Source organism: Buteo buteo, chromosome 1, assembly GCF_964188355.1.
Source record: "Buteo buteo chromosome 1, bButBut1.hap1.1, whole genome shotgun sequence".
Lineage (NCBI taxonomy): Eukaryota > Metazoa > Chordata > Aves > Accipitriformes > Accipitridae > Buteo > Buteo buteo.
Window position 1 is genome coordinate 2,083,929 of NC_134171.1, and position 15,914 is coordinate 2,099,842.

General features: G+C 46.4%; 1 protein-coding gene across 3 annotated transcripts in view; it reads left to right on the top strand.

Annotated features, from left to right (window-relative positions):
* The first annotated feature begins 14,886 nt into the window (after nt 1–14,886).
* Nucleotides 14,887–15,914, top strand: part of ALMS1 (ALMS1 centrosome and basal body associated protein) — a 74,266-nt gene continuing 73,238 nt past the window's right edge. For all 3 annotated transcript variants that reach the window (XM_075043526.1, XM_075043617.1, XM_075043703.1), the window contains exon 1: nt 14,887–15,000. In XM_075043526.1, the coding sequence (XP_074899627.1) occupies nt 14,956–15,000 (45 nt within the window). In that variant the 5' untranslated portion in view covers nt 14,887–14,955. The remainder of the gene's footprint in view (nt 15,001–15,914) is intronic.

Consider the following 15,914-nt stretch of genomic DNA (forward strand, 5'->3'; position numbering starts at 1 on the left):
CCTTCTCACGACACCAAATGTCAAGGTTTAAGCCCCTGATTCCTGCCCCAGTCTCTTCTATTACCTACTCCATTCCTGCCCAGCTCATCTTCCCTCTCTCTTTCCTTTCTCCCAGTCTCCCTACCCCTTTGGTCCTCCTACATGAGAGACACGTGCCTCACCCCTCCGTGGTGCCTTGGGAAGAGGCAGGCAGACTCCTGCTACTCATGTCAGCTCTTGCCCATATCATACTTGGCACTGGCCAAGGAAGTTGTCTCGAGCTCCTATATTCCTAACATATGTCCCACAGGCTGTAGGAGCAGGCAGCAGAGCACATGCTGTTCACATTTAGGAGCTGAGACAGACTCATCCATGTTCACAGAACATGCCTGCAAATTTGCCATAAATCTCATTGAACACAAGGAAAAAAGCCAGATTTTTCAAAGGCGTTTACTTAAGCATGTTCAGGTGGGTTTTCCTGGGATAGGTATCTCCTTGATCATTTTATAACAACACATTTTATAACACTCCAGAACATTTTCTAATCTGGCAAAACAACATCTTTTTCTCCTCCCCTCATTCCTGAAAACCACAGAACTGTTTTATCTGAAACTTTACATAAAATCTCAGCTGGAGAAAGACATTTGTCCCAGAAAATTCTTGTCCAAACAATTACAGTTTGGCAAAAGTTCTGAGCAACTGAAAGCAGGCGTTGGAAATGGGAAAACCCGAGCTGCCTTAATGAACAGAACAGCTAGAGCAAAGAGGAACCAGCAATGGACTGTATATGTTATCTACAGCAACAGTTTCTTTAGCTTTGCATCCATGAAACAAACTTCATTTTAAACATTTGGTTTCCATACAGGCAAGACTGTCCTTGGCAAAATGTTGTAACACAAGTGTACTTACTACTAGTCTGCACTGTGTGGAGTCTTGCCTCTTGCCCTGCCCCAAGGTCAAAAACATGGATATTGTGGCCTTTATGATCGAACTCTGTTTCAGCAGTGAATGAACCCCAAAAGAAGGTATCTTCTCTTTCTGAGAAGGTGGAATTCCAGGGTCTTCTAGAGATCTGTGGTTAGCCACGGCAGGCTTTGTTTTGCAATAGAAAATCTTGCACTTGGGTTGCACAGATTTTCAAAGGAGCTTCTAAAATCTTAGTAGAGTGGATAGCAAATGTATAAGCCAAGGGCATCTTGCTTCACGGATGGAAAGACAGAGAAATCATGCTGATAAACTTACTGAAAACTGTAACACACCCACAACACATAGGCTACCAATTTTTTTTTTTGCATGCAGATTCCGGGTGATCCTGTAGCCAAAAATGGCAACTAGAAAAGCAACCTGAGGGGACACAATTCCTTCATACAACTTTGCGTCCAAGAATAATGATGTGTGTCAGTTCTGTGGATATGTGCTGAACCAGCCAGAATGATTCAGAACGGTTGGCAAAATGGAAGCGTTAGTCACTGTGAAAGATCAAGAAGTTAGTGTTGGCATATCGTGGGCATGTCAAGGAGAAATGAAAACCAAATAGGGAAAAGGGTAATGTAATGGAAGAGAAGCCGAGAAGGAGATGGAGGTGGAAAGGGTAACTTCTCAAATAAAGAATAGTCTGGAAGATGAGAGTAGTGCCAGTACAGGCAGGTCACGGATGGGACATGGTGGTAGCTTGTGTTTGAGCTCAGAGGAAGAGTATCTCTAAAAAAGGCAAGCTGGCAAAGAGGAACGCAAGTTGCTCAACACATCAATGCCCTCAGATGGGTTACCCTGCATCCTTAGCCCAGCGTTTCTGAATCTAAATCCATGAGCAGGCACTGCCCTCTTAGACCTGATAGGCAATTTTAGGTCACCAAACCCTCTGCACCAGATGCCGAAGCAGGCTCAGAACTAGCCTTATGCATGCCAAGATCGCCCACCTCTTCTTTCCCACTGTTGCAGCTTGGGCTGAAGACCTGTTCCAGCTTGGGATGAGCCCTGCTTGGGGTATCTGCCGAGGAGGCAGCTGGCTATTTGGCCTCATACTCTGCTTGAAGAGCATGAACTGGAGCACGGTCCTTCCCAAAGGTGCAGAGGCTCTCTTTCTGGAGAGGGGTTCGCCCAATGCCTAACACTAAGCATAGACAAACACGTGCTGGCTGCAGATGGGAGAGAGCGAGCTACAGCGGGGCACAGAGTATTGCTTGGCTTCTTCACCTGACAGGTAACTCGAGTTAACTCAGGTTTAACTTGAGTATAATACCGGGAAAGAGAGGCCTCCACACATGGTGAGCTTTGCCCACAAAGCGTGATGAACGATGTAAGTGAACAAGGTGGGCAGTGATATGTAGAACCAGTGAAGCCTGATGTCCTACAGAGCTGTAGCTCTTATTGGGTCCCCTGGTGTGTCCTAAGGCTCTAATTAACAGACTTTATAAAAATCCTTGCATGCTTGGGACATTCACAACATTTGGTTGAAGCTGCCCAATGGCTATCAGTTATTACTTTATTCTTTTAAAATTAGGAAGATGAACAGACAGATGGATGCATACATAGTCACCTAAGCCTTGTTTCCAAGGAAGCCAGGCTCATAGATGTCTGAGATAGCTCAAGGAATTAGGATGGACATCTTACACCTCTCAAGTGTTGATTCATAAACCCCTACGCTAGGACTGACCTGCCAGACAAAAGTCAACATCATGCTTTCTTGCTAACAGGCTCTGACAATGCGTGTGTGTGTGAAATACCAGCCTGGCAACATCCGAACAGGCACAAAAGGGAATAAAATGCACTTTTAAAATCAATCAGCATTTTAGATTTGTTTCTATATTGAAAGGAGCGGGGGAGAACATGAAAAGGTTGAGGTAGCATAGCAAAGTGATTCACCAGGAAAGTGAGGGTCAATAGGTGGGGATGGGCTACACCTTTAATCTCTGTGCTGGCTTTCAGGGATATAAATGAGGAGCTGATGACCCTCAGCAACGTAAGTGGATGTGTGACCCCTCCTAAGGCTGCACTATGGGTTTGCATTTTGTCCTTGCAACTAAAAGTTACAGCTTAAAACCTCAGAAAGAATGCACTGTAGATACTTGGTTCAGCAAACAGAATCTGCAGAGGGCAATTACAAATTTGTTTTTTTTTTTTTAAAATGTTCTATGCTGGCATAAACAGGCTCTATGTCTGTGGTCCCGCATACACCTGATCTGCTCAGATGGTATAAAGAAGAGCACAGGGAATATAAGCACCCGTCTTAGGGCATGTGAATTACTCCCTAGGCTCCATTGCCTGATCTCCACTGACTACATGGGAGCTTGGGTGCCTGTTGTACAAGCAGGCACCCATGTGCAGACAAGTAAAATGATGTCATCTTGTGCGTCCGTTTTCTTTCAGTTTAGACCAAATGATTTGGAGTTGTGTTTCTGTAGCTTGAAGCCCAAGGCAACCATTTCTTTGTTGGACTACAGCCAGGACCCAAATAACAATATCAACGATAATAACTAAAAAAAAAGAATAACAGAGGACTGATCCAGATAACACCACATATTGTGATTTTTAATTCATGACAGGGAGTCCAGGGACTGAAAGTGAGAATTTACAGGATTTGGCTTCAAATGCATGGCAGGTACAGGGAACTGACTGTCTAAGCACCCACCTCAGGGCCAGTTGAATTTTTCTTGCCCACTCCAGAGGACAGCAGTGGGGAGGAAGGTTATCTGTAACTCAGGGATGTGTATGAAAAGATCCCATTCTTTTTCTGGGTTGATTACAGATTTATTACCCAGCACTTCTTCCCAGTTGCCAGCACTGTCTTCACACACAAAGTAAGTGGTTACCTAGAGCAGCAGAAGCTGAGCTTCGAGCAAGACGAGGGACAATTCTGAATGTCATCGCAGCGACCACAGCTCTGCTCAGCTTACGCTGGCTCGAGACAGCAGAGACTCCCCCCAGGGACTGCTGGATTTGAAATCTGAACGAAGTAGGGCTGGCAAGTGGTGGCCCAAACCCTCCTGCCCACTCATCTGACCTTGCTCCACGCCTGCATCTCTGCAGACCACAGAGGGCAACCAGTTTGTTCAGAGCAAACTGAATTTTGCCTGCAGCGCTGCGAAGCCTGTAGCCAGCTCTGCCAACTTCTCTGCCTGTGGAATGAGGGAGTGATGATGGTGATATTCGATGTGAATTCCCACCTGCCTCGCACGGCTGTTTTGGGCTTTAAATAATACTTACAGACTGCTTAAAAAGCCTCATATAGGAGCTGTTATGTAAGCACAAGTTATTATTATTACAAAAACATTACGAGGGAGTTATTAGACTGACAGATGGAATTATCAGCGGAATTATATTTTTATCAATCATCTTGCATTTCGTTTCATCTCATCTTTCTTTTATCACCCTTCAGCTCTAGGCTGGCAGTCCTAACACCGTCTAAACGGACAGCGTATTGAACGTTGCATCACCGGATGGCTCTCAATGGCACGGATGAGTAAGCGAGCTCTTCCCAGGCAGCAAAGAGACCATGTTGTAAAACTAACCAGAATCCATCTGTGGGTTGAAACGGGCACAAATGATTTAGAACTGACGATAGTTGAGACCTGAATATCATTTCCCTCACCAAGGCTGGCTCTCAGCTTAGGCAAAGCAAGTGGCTGCCACCCTCACGGGGAGCTGTGGGCTGCGAGAAGGAAACCTGCCAACGGGAAACATTTACTATTCCCCAGCAGTAATTGTTCTTCATTAGAACCGTCAAACTGCTGTGACACCGAAGGCTAATCTTCTCTCTGATCTTCTCGAGAAGTTGGGACGTTAATGGCACGAGCACATAAACTCTCCTTCCAGATGGCTACCGATCGGTGCGTGCCTTCGAGGCAGGCTTATGTACGATGGGAAGCAGCACAGATGAGGCTCCAAGTCCTTGTGCTCTGCTCCGTCCTCCACGAGAACCTGTTATCTCCAACTCACGGGTGACCTGTGGCAAAGAGAAGCCGGGGGCGGAATTTGTGAGGATGATTAGGAAGAGTTCACAACTGCTCTCGTGATGGGAACTGCGGAGGAAGGTACTTCCAGTCGGTTGATGGTGAAGCAAAGGTCGACGGGATTTTTCAACAGCCAAAGCCCCCAGAGAGATGACTGTCTCCACCATGGTGCAGTTTTTGGTAATTATTTCTTGTCTCAGTCTTTGGTGGGTAAGTCTGTATAGCAAAGATCTCCTTCCTCCACTTGGACAGTGCCTAGCACTTTGTTTTGGGCTGAGGCTTTTACAATGACAAGACATAAATATTTCTTTTTATTATTAGATTTCCCCAGAGTGAATCTGTATCCAGAATCTGAAAAGTTTCTGGGGTATGTATCAAAACTAAAAAAACAAAGGGGGCCCATTTAGAAAACATCTACTGATAACATAATCCTAATTTCTGTTCAAGGAAATCCTGTTTCCTTCTTGATTGTGCTGGGAATGACCAACTAGGACAACTGGATCCTACAAAATACATACCTGGGACTGTGTTGCTTTCATACTACTCTCCCCCCGCCCAACCATCCCACCTGTGAAAACTTTTCTATATCTGTTATTTGCCACACGTTTTCTTTTAATTGCTACCTTTAATTTCTGATGCTGTTACATTCTAAAATAGATAACTTGCTTGGCAGCATGTATTCCTAAAATAATCAAGTTCATTAATATGATTAAGAGCAAAATCTTTTACTGCTTCTGGTAGTCCATATTAAATTGAAGAATGAGCATTTAAATAGACAGTTTCTATGTAGGTCTCTTATTTTTACAAAGTATAAAAACTCAGTTAATTTTAAAGGTTTCTATCCAAAAATAGTACTGTACTGTACTTTAATAGTAAAGTATTAAAAAAACCACCCTTCCATGAAGTAAGAAAGCAACAGAATGTTAAGCATTGTAAGTTCCCAGACATTTATTGCATGACTAATAGTGTAACAATGATTTTTGACCGGTCAGGAACCAAGAAATAAGAATGCTCTACAATATCAATCTATGAGAAGAAGATGATCATGCAGTTAACATGGGGTGATGGTTTATGATTCGTAGGATTTTAGTTACCATGCTAAATTTAAATCCTTAATTTGCTTAAATTAAAATTGCTCAGTCTGGTTACAGCCTTTTCTTAGCCAAGTCTGAAAATGAACTACAGTTGCATGTTATTAGTCTTCCTTTGGAGGTTTATGATTACAACAGAAGTAATTTAAGGACGATGAGACGGTTAAAACTGAGGTAGTCTCCTGTTACCCCTGAAGAGGATTTGGGGTGGTCAAGTCTTGTACAAATTCAAGGCCTCTCTTCTTTCTCGTGAGAGTCGAAGGCTAGGCAGCCATTGCTGTGGGTTCAATAAAATAAACTATTATTTTATGGAACATTTATCATTAAAGTGTCTTTTAGCCCGACTCACAGGCAAGGGCCATGCTGTACCACGCTGCACAGACACAGAAATAAAAAGGACAGTCCCTGTCTCGCAAAGGCTACGGTCTAAGGATAAGGCAAGATATAACAGATGGAAACAGACAGATGGAGGAAAGCAAGAAAACAATGATACAATGTCAGCCAGCATGACGGGAAGTCAGCTCAGCACCCCAGTAGTCTGTTTAGGCAGCTTTTTGCAGGAATCGCAGCAAAACGCGGGTTGTGCCACGGGAAAGAGCATGAAGGTGCTTGTCTGCACGCTAGCCCAGAGGTGATGAAGGCTGGCACCGCTGGCAGAGCGAGCTGGCTTCCTGATGCTGATGAAAGGTGAGAGTAAGCAAAAAAGGCCTTGAAAATGAAGAGAAAGCCTTTGAGTTAGAGGCAACGGAGAGGAGGGAGACAGAGGACGCAGGGCACCAGCAGCAAAATTTTAGGTTGTGCAGCCGCTGCTCGGGTAAGTACAGGTGGGGTTAGGCTGTGAAGTCCAGAGAAAGGGATATCACGGCATTTGGGATGGGAGATGGCTGCATGTGGGTGGCTGTATCTCAGAGCCTTCAGGTGGAAAGAGTCAGAGACATTTAGACAGCTTGAGTGAAGGGACCAAGAGGAAGACCCAAGCCAAAGGTGGGGCCCAAATGCAAGGTCTGAGTGATAGCCTGCTAAGAAAAGTAGAGGAGGGCTCGCAGAAGGCGTTCAGAGCTTGAACTGACATCCATAATATGAGGATACCAAACCCAGGTTGGGCTTCTGCTCCAGACTGAGGAGGGCAGGTGGAGTAAAAGGGCTGGACCTGTGAGTCGCCATCACAGAGGCAGTACCTGGGTCTGTGTCTATGAGATTCTCCCAGAGGAGTTGTAACAAGGAGACTGTATAGCACACAGCATATAGAGCTCCGTGAGACCTACACAGAGAGCCTGGGAGCGAGAAGAGAAATATTCTCCAAAGTCCATACTGAAGGATCCACTGGAGAAATAGAAAGATGCCAGAGAAAGACAAGACTTCAGGAAGGTCAGTGTAACTTCTGGAATTGATTGACAGGTCAGGGAAGGTGAGGATGAAGTATTGGTTTTGCGATTTAACTTTAAAGAAGTCATGAGGGACTCTGGAATGAGCATTTCTTAGGTATTGAAAGGGATGGACTCTGGAAGAATCCAAGATAAGTTTGGTATGTCCATCCTTGGAGATATTCAGAACTTCACTGGACAAAGTCCTAGGCAACCTGGTCTAGTTGGATCTGCTAAGTCCCTTCCAGCCCTTAACTACTCTCTGAGTCTGTGCCAGCAATTGTTCAGTGTGTTCAATGAGCTTAGAGGTAGAGAGAAGGCAAGGTGGGGAAGGAATGGAGGTGGCAAACAGGTGTCAGAGTGGAGGTTTTTGGAGATGACAGAACCTAAAGCATGAGCGTACTGTGAGGAGAAATTAGCAGCCAAGAATGAGGGTGTAAAGACAGAGTAGGGGATGGGATAAAAGTGAGTGCAAACGAGACAGGTGAGATATTTGAGGCAAATGTGGGGATGATCAAGAAACTCTTACATTGGTGACCACGGAGGAGAAGAATGAAAGGCAGATGGAGGGCAGGGAAGCACAGAGGTAGGGAAGGGTCACAACATATGTTGTCCATAAACTCTTGGAGTATTAGGCAAGATGCCATCCTGGGAGAGAAGCAAGCAAAGAAGAAAGGGAACCTCAAGGACTGAACAGTGCAAGAGTCTAACAGTGTATTAGCCAGGTAGCAGAACTTGAGGTTGAGTGAATCCATTCAAAAGAATGACTATATCACAGATGAAGTCACCCTTGCTCTTCATTGTTGCGATTCATCAGACCAAAGATAGACTTTCATAGCACAGATACCTCCATTTGAGCAAGTCACCCTGGGTTCGCTTTAAAGTCAAGACAGAAGAACAGAAACTTTAAGGGCATGCTTCATCTCATCCTAAAATAGAGATCTAAAACAGATCAGCTGACTCATGCCCTAGAAGAGTATGATTTTTCCCCACAGATTAGGAAGGGAGTTTACACACCCGAGTTCAGATCAGAAGTCTGTACTGTAGGAATATAACTTTAGATAACTGCCATGCTGCTTATCCACCCCGAACACTCTGCAGTCTGAACATGGGAGCAGAGAACTGGTATCAGGGATGAGCTAAGAGTGGACAACCTTGCAGTGGGAAAGAAGGACAGAAGAGTCAAAGGTAGAAGAGACTGAAGAGTGGAGACAAGATAGAGGTGACATGGCTCAGCACAGAAGACAATTTATTAACCTGGTCATCTGGACGTCATGGAAAAGCTGACTGTGGGTTTATGGTCAATGCTGAAAGAAAGCAGGTTACTTCAGAAATTGCCATCAGAGAAAATAACGTCTTGAGAGTATTGAGTGTGTGTGGCTTCTCTCAAGAGTGTGAAAGTTGACTAAGAGTTGCAAGTACAAGACTGGGGCTCCTGAAACAGGAGCATGGGAACATGCGAACACCTGCATTTGAATGAGGTGTCTAAGCTCCCTTTACGGTCCATTAAAATCTGAGGATCAATTCTGTTGCCCAAACACGGGCATTGAGTGCTACTTGAGATGCCCAGTGGTATCACATCTCCATTTCCACAAGGGCACAGGTCTCCCATAGGTCTGGTGTCCGATGTACCAGCTCTGCATGTACGCCTTGGGCACTCTGCTACATCTCAGGTGGCACTAGATGCTGGTGGGTAGGTAACAAGACTTGAGCACAGTGAAGTGTAGGAGTGATTCAACTGACCCTAGAGGAGATACCCATGTTTTGGCAGTTGAATGCCTCAGGAATCACTGAAAGCTGCTATTGCAGAAGGGTGAGGGACTTCCCCCCCCACCAGCTCCAGGCAGATGTGGAAGTACCTTGGACTGAACTAGATGCTATTTTTAGGCAACTGCATTCCATCCTGCATTGCCACCAATTGTAGAGGGGTTTAAACACACAAGCCACATGTAGAAACCTCTGTGTAGAGACTTAAACTCAGGTTTAAGTCATCTGTCAGCTGAACTTCACCCTTGGTCTGTGATTCAGATACCTGAATGCCAAGGCATGAGGGCATTGGTTTGGTGGACAGATTCAGGAGTCTGCTACTGAAGAAGACAGATTGAAAACTTTGATAGACTCCTCCACATTTCAAGCATAAAACAGATGTCTTGGCTTCCACAGGCACAGCCTCAGAGCCCTGATGCTACTAGAGATTTTATCAGGGAGATCAGTCTGAAGAACTAGGTAGCCCTGGCACAACCAGGTCCAAAGCTTGTATACAAAGCCACCAGTACAATTAGCAGAGACTAATGTATTTCTGGCAGCCCCATGCAGCAGAGAAAGCAAGGTCTGAATGGGTGATGGAGTGCAAACAATTCTGCTGTCAGAGCAGAAGCACGCTGATGGGATGGCACAGACAGAAAGTGTACTGCAGGAACTGTCCTGAACCTGTGGGTAAAAGCAAGACTCCAGTTTCCAGCACTGCCAGTTTGTCATTTTTCATCCCCACTAAATTCACTTACTTATTTTCTTGTTTAAACCTAGTACATAACTCCAAGAACGTAACGTTTTAGCTTGACAAGTGGTTTATTCAGGCAGCTGATTTACCAATTCAAAGGCTACTCCCTACAGACTCCTACCAGAAATGTAAGCGTTCAGTCATAAACCTCTGATTTAATTAAAGAAAGACTTAGACCTCCAAACATTATCGCAGCTGGAATATCCATTAGCTGTACATTTTTCCGAAGGAACTTTCCCCTGATTTGCCTGAAACCTGGGGAAGGGCTCCATACATCTATCATAATTTCCTACCACTTTCAGCTCAGGCATTAGAGACGCTGTGTGGGCAGATTTAATAGGTTCTTTCTCGCTTCCTGGTGAGGAGAAGGATTGCATAAGATGTGAGTCAAGACACCAGTCCTGAATCTGTGACTGCGATACTTGCAGGAGCTGCACTGTCTGCTTGTCGGTTGGGATGGCAATAAACAGCACACTTTGCAGCAGCGGTATCAGCCTACTTTGGGTCACTAGAGAAAGGCTGACTAAAATGTTCTCCTTTTGCTTGAAATCGGGGGCTCAGCTTCCTCACTCTTTGGGAGGAAGGCATTGGGGTTCTTTTTCTCACCCCAACTCACGCTTTCACACTCCCACCTGCATCCTAAGCTTTCTGACCCCTACGATAAAGCTTTCTTTGGTGATGAGTCCTCTTGATCACTCTCTTAGTGTCCCTGTTTATTCCCAGGACTCTCACTGAGGTTGTTTTTCCCCAGGTCTGGAGCCTTTTGACACAGGGTTTCCCTCCCTGTTTATGGAATAAAATTTTAAGCAACTTGTGCACCTTTGACAGAAAGAAATTTCAAGCTTTCTCCATGTTCAGGTCCCCAAAACTTGGGTCTATTTAACCTCATTTTGGGCATCTTACCAGAGTACCTAACTTAGGTGTTTAGTTATCCCAGGCACCTTCTGGGATCACTGGAAGGAACCACGTACCCTCAGAGAGTGGATCTTAGGCATGCTGCATCAGTTTTTTACGATAAGCGTGGTGGGACACTGGACCAGGTTGCCCAGAGAAGCTGTGGCTGCCCCATCCCTGGCAGTGTTCAAGGCCAGGCTGGATGGGGCTTGGAGCAACCTGGTCTAGTGGAAGGTGTCCCTGCCCATGGCGGGGGGGTTGGAAGTAGGTGATCTTTAAGGTCCCTTCCAACCCAAACCTTTCTGTGATCCTACACCTCATTAGGGACTGCGAGGCAACCGTTGCCCCAACTTAAATACCCCAGTTAGGTGCCTGAGGTTTGGCGGAGTAGTGCTGGGCCCAAGTCCCTCAGATCATTTTACCTTGTTAAACAATTTTCTCTGTTTAATCCTGATTTGCTCTTTTGAGATTGGAAACAGCAGTTAAGCCCAGATTCTGTTTATCCCTCAATCTGATTTAGACAGAATCAGCTAATAAACCTTCCTGCTTTCTCTGACAGTATTTCAGTAATCATGGCAGATTGTTAGTGCTACCACAGACAGCAAGGAGAAAAATCTTTTTCCAGCTTTCCTCAAAGGCATGTTGACCTACACTGGTTCTGTTCCACCCGTTCCAGCTCCTATTTCTCCAGCCTAGTAAACCACGGCAGGTAGCGCAGCCTTCCCATTCATACATTTATTTCCATCTTCCCCGAGCAGCACTGACTCTTTGGTGCCTGTGCTCTAGTCATGAGCTCTAACTCATTATTATCATCGTTATTCCTAATACCTGGTTTCATGTCCTGCATCCGCAATTTGAACTCCTTCATTTGCACTAATACATACACATTTCAGCTCTTCTTTTAATGGAGCACTCCCACTGCCCTTTCACTAATTGAATCACCTACCTAATCAGTCTCGTGTATGAGCACTCTCTTTCTCCTTGCTGCCCACCCTTCTGCCCACTGACACACTTTATCTTCACTCCCTTGCTTTTTCCCTCACATTTTTTTAACCAAGACTAGATGAAGAGACTACCTGGGTCTCTCCCACTGAACCACATAAATTTTTTCGATCACAAACCAGGAAAAGACAGAGCGGAGCCGGCTCCGTCAGCTGTAAGTGTTCTTGAGATACCTGATACTGAAATACGCAAACACTGAAATAGCTGAGATTTTCCAGAACAGCTGAAGAATCCTGTTGACCAGATCCCAATAATTATGAGTTTCCAACTACCTCAGTGCATCCAAATCTGACAGCCTGGAAACTCAATTAGATCTTCAGCAAAATACTTGAAAAACTGTTTAGTATTTTGCTGGCGTGCCAAGAGGTCGGTTAAAAAGTGCAGTAGCTGAGGGTATCACAACCATTCATAGATCACTTTTTATCCTCTCAGGCTGCCTGGTACCATCAGATGTGGTAAGGGACAGAGACTCTTAACTAAGAGGTCGTAATATTCACAGTACTGTATATCTGCTTTTATTAAACACTTCCACTGAGGTCACATCCAGACTCCTCTGTCGCCTGGGTGCTTTGGCTCTGGATAGAAAGAATCCCCACGTCAAAAGCTTTGCTATTAATGTGTCATTGGCACAAGCCAGGACCTGATTTGTTTAAATATTCCTTTTTCCAAGATATTTGCAGTCATGAGGGACACCTGTATTTTATAGTCTCCTCTGGAATTAGCACATTAATCAATCACTGTATTTTAATACATTATATTTCACCTTTAAAAACCCTTGGGCTTTACTGAGTTTTGGGGGAAGCTGAACCAGGCAGGGCTGGTCAGGCCTGGTGCTCTCTGAAAATCTTCCACAGTGATGGGCTTTTTTAAAATTCCTCTCTGATTTTCATTTCAAGAGACATTTTATTGGAAAGGATTTTAGCATATTACATCTCAGACTGAGTAAGTCTCTGGATATTGTTAGAAAATTAATAAAGAATGTGAACAGCTTCCTGTATGATGTGTAAGCGATAAACATTCAGAAAAACCCTTCCTCCTCCCCTCTCTGCCTGTGAATTGCTCTTCTAAAAATAAAGGGAATGACAGAATTTCTGTATTGTATGACAAGAGGAGCCCTTCAGTCACTTGCAGCAGAGAAAAGCAAATGGCAAGCTTTCTCACAGATGACATTTGGAACTGTTATTAGCGCTACAACATACGGGCTAAATTCTGTTCTCCCTTGCACCGCTGTAATTAGGGGAAAATGGCACTGAAATCAAGCAGGCTATTCCTTGTACCTCCCAGGGAAAGCAAGCGTGGAATTGCTGCTTCTTGCAGCAGTATTTACTTTTTTATTGCTGCCTCTTCTCTTCCTCACCCAGTCACCCCAGGCACGGAGCCCGATATGTGTTATTTTCTTAAGCCTCACTTGTAAATTATTAGGTGATGATTTTGGGGGATGTGCATAAACAAGGACAAGGATAGGCTGAGACCAGCAAATTTAATTGCATTTGTAATAGGAGATGGGTTCAGATATAAGGCTGCATTTTCTTGTCAGCATTTTAATTATTTTAAGGAATGTTTGCCTTGACGTACTTTAGTGTTCTGATTTATCTAGTGCTGAAAAATAACACCCAATTCACTGCAGAATCAACGCAGATGAAAATGAACATACGCTGCCTTTTGGGAGATGTTACGCTGGTTACATGGCAGATAACTGCTACGAGGAGAATAAATAACTCAGGAGACAGAAAATATTATGGAAGCGCCTTTATTTTTCAGTCTACTTCAGCTTCCCTCTGCTTACTAGAGAATGAAAACCGGTGCAGTTATTGTCTTATATGCAGAGAGGTGGACAGTCTGGAGCTATATTCATATGGACAGCTGGATATATTGCTTATAACAACACCAGAAAAGCTTAATTGCTTTTGAGAAGGAGCTCAATAACCTTATGAAAGATTAAATGATGTTCTGTCTGTGAAACACAGATCGTGAAGTGGCAGTCAATGACCCTGGAGACTCCTCTCACTCCTCCATACCTCTCGAGCTGTGGGGGAAGGACTGTCAGTAGCGCACCAGATCAATGATCTGCATCTTCTGCTGCCCTGGCTTCAACTGTCATCTGTTCTTGGTGCTTTAGAGGACAGATAAGTAAATAGAATACAGCCGGACGATCATGATTTTAGGGGGAAATTCCTTCCTTGCCCCTGCTGACAACCAGCTGAAACATAAAATGTTAGTACTTGTACTGAATGCCTCAGGGAGGGGATTAAGGCTGTGTCAGGGGAAAAGTGGAGCTCCTCCTTCCTTCATGGCACCCGAAGGGAAGCAATGAACGATTGCAGGGAGCCCACTGACACCCAGGCCTACAGGGGTCCTTGCAGAGGTTCATCCCAACTTCCCTGCCTGCCCAGGCAGCAGTGTCTCCCCCAAACTCGAGACTAGCCCTTTTGCCAACCTGACCGGGAAAATGCTCCCTGACATACCACCACAGACAGACCACCTCTCCAGGTGGGAGAGTTTTGAGCAAGCTGAACGGACTTCCCACCTAGCAAAATCGCATCTCGTTCCCTGGTAACGCCAACGCTCTCTCAAAATGTCAGCCGCCAGATTTTAAGGTATGCTCATCACCGAGCCCCAAAGCTCGCTATGGTCAGCTACCACCCCTCAACAAGTGGACTGGCACAGAAGAGCAAGGCAAACCGCTCCCTGTCACAGGAAAAGCACGCAGCCACCACGCTCATTCGAAAAACCTCCCGCTTACAGAGACTTCCCCTCAATGTGCGCCTACTTCCAGATGGCTCGGACCCAGCGGGCAGCTCTGAGAGCCGGGAGGGAAGCGGGGTTGGGGCTGAAGGGCTGGTTTGTGCGTGTGGAGACCCACCCCGCACCCTTCCCATCCGGGCACTGCAAACCCGCTCTGCGCGCCAAAACGCCGGCGCGCGCTCCCTCAGCCGCCGCTCGGCGGCGCCCGCCCCGCCCCGCCCTCCAACGGCCACCGGCGGCGCGCGACGGGGGCGGGGGGGGGTGGGGGGGCGCCGGCGCATGCGCGGGGCGGGAGCGAGTCCTTAACGACGGGGCGGGTTGGCAGGGCGGCGGCGCATGCGCAGCAGGGCGGGGCGGGTTCGCGCCGGCCCGCCAGTCATGGAGCGGCCGCTGTGAGGAGAAAGGGGGCTGCCGGTCTGTCTGCTGCTATGGAGTCGGGAGAAGAGGAGGAGGAGGAGGAGGAGCGAGTCCCTGTGAGTATGGGGGGTCTGCGGTGGGGTTCGGGCAGGACACCTTTGGGGGCAACGTGGCAGGGAGGCGGTAGCGGCTCTGAGCAGCCCCTCACCCTGCCTCCGGCCTTGTGGGGGGGGGGTGTGTGTGTGACAGGCTGGTTCACTCATGTTGCTCCTTTTCCGCCGGGGAAACTGGCCTGATCTCATCTTCTGCCCCGGGAAGGGGCTATCGCTGGCTCATTCTTCTGCCCCAGAAAAAAAGGCGGGATGCAACTGACCTAAGCCCCCTCCACCCCTTTCTCCAGCCCCGGAGAAAAGGGGGGCTGTGACCAGTCTGATCCCTCTCCATCCCCTGCATTCTCCCCTGGGAGGAGGGTGGCTGTAACTGGCCTGGTTCCTCTTCCTCTCCTGGGAGGAGAGCGTGTGTGTGTAATTGTCCTCTTTCCTTTGTGCCTTATTCTGCCCAGCTGGCTTGGTCACTAACCCTCCTGGGAAGTCAGGGCCAGTGTGACTGGAGTGGCTCCATGGAGCCATTCGTGCCCTAGAAGGTCTCATACATGGCTCTGTGCACTTTGCTGTGTTCGTGTCAATGCTGGAGATGGGGAAGAGATTTCTGGAGGTTGTAGGTGTCCCATCACATCCTGCCACCCCCATGTTCTGGAATCAACATCTTCCTGAACTTGCCCTTTGTGAGAGCATGGGGAAGCTTCCTTCCTGTGGTGTTGCACTGTTCTGGCATCTGGTCTTAAGTGTCTCACTGTTCTCATGGTGGTTTCCAGAAGTGTAAAGGGCTTATAGCACCTGCACAAGTTCTGACTCTTGCAAATTGTTGGGAGGCATCTTTGTGCAGGGTACGTGAACAGCTGATGTTGGACACTTGGGTCTGGAGATGTTTATGGATGTCACATCCACAGTTCTGTGTAAGAAAGGTGTAA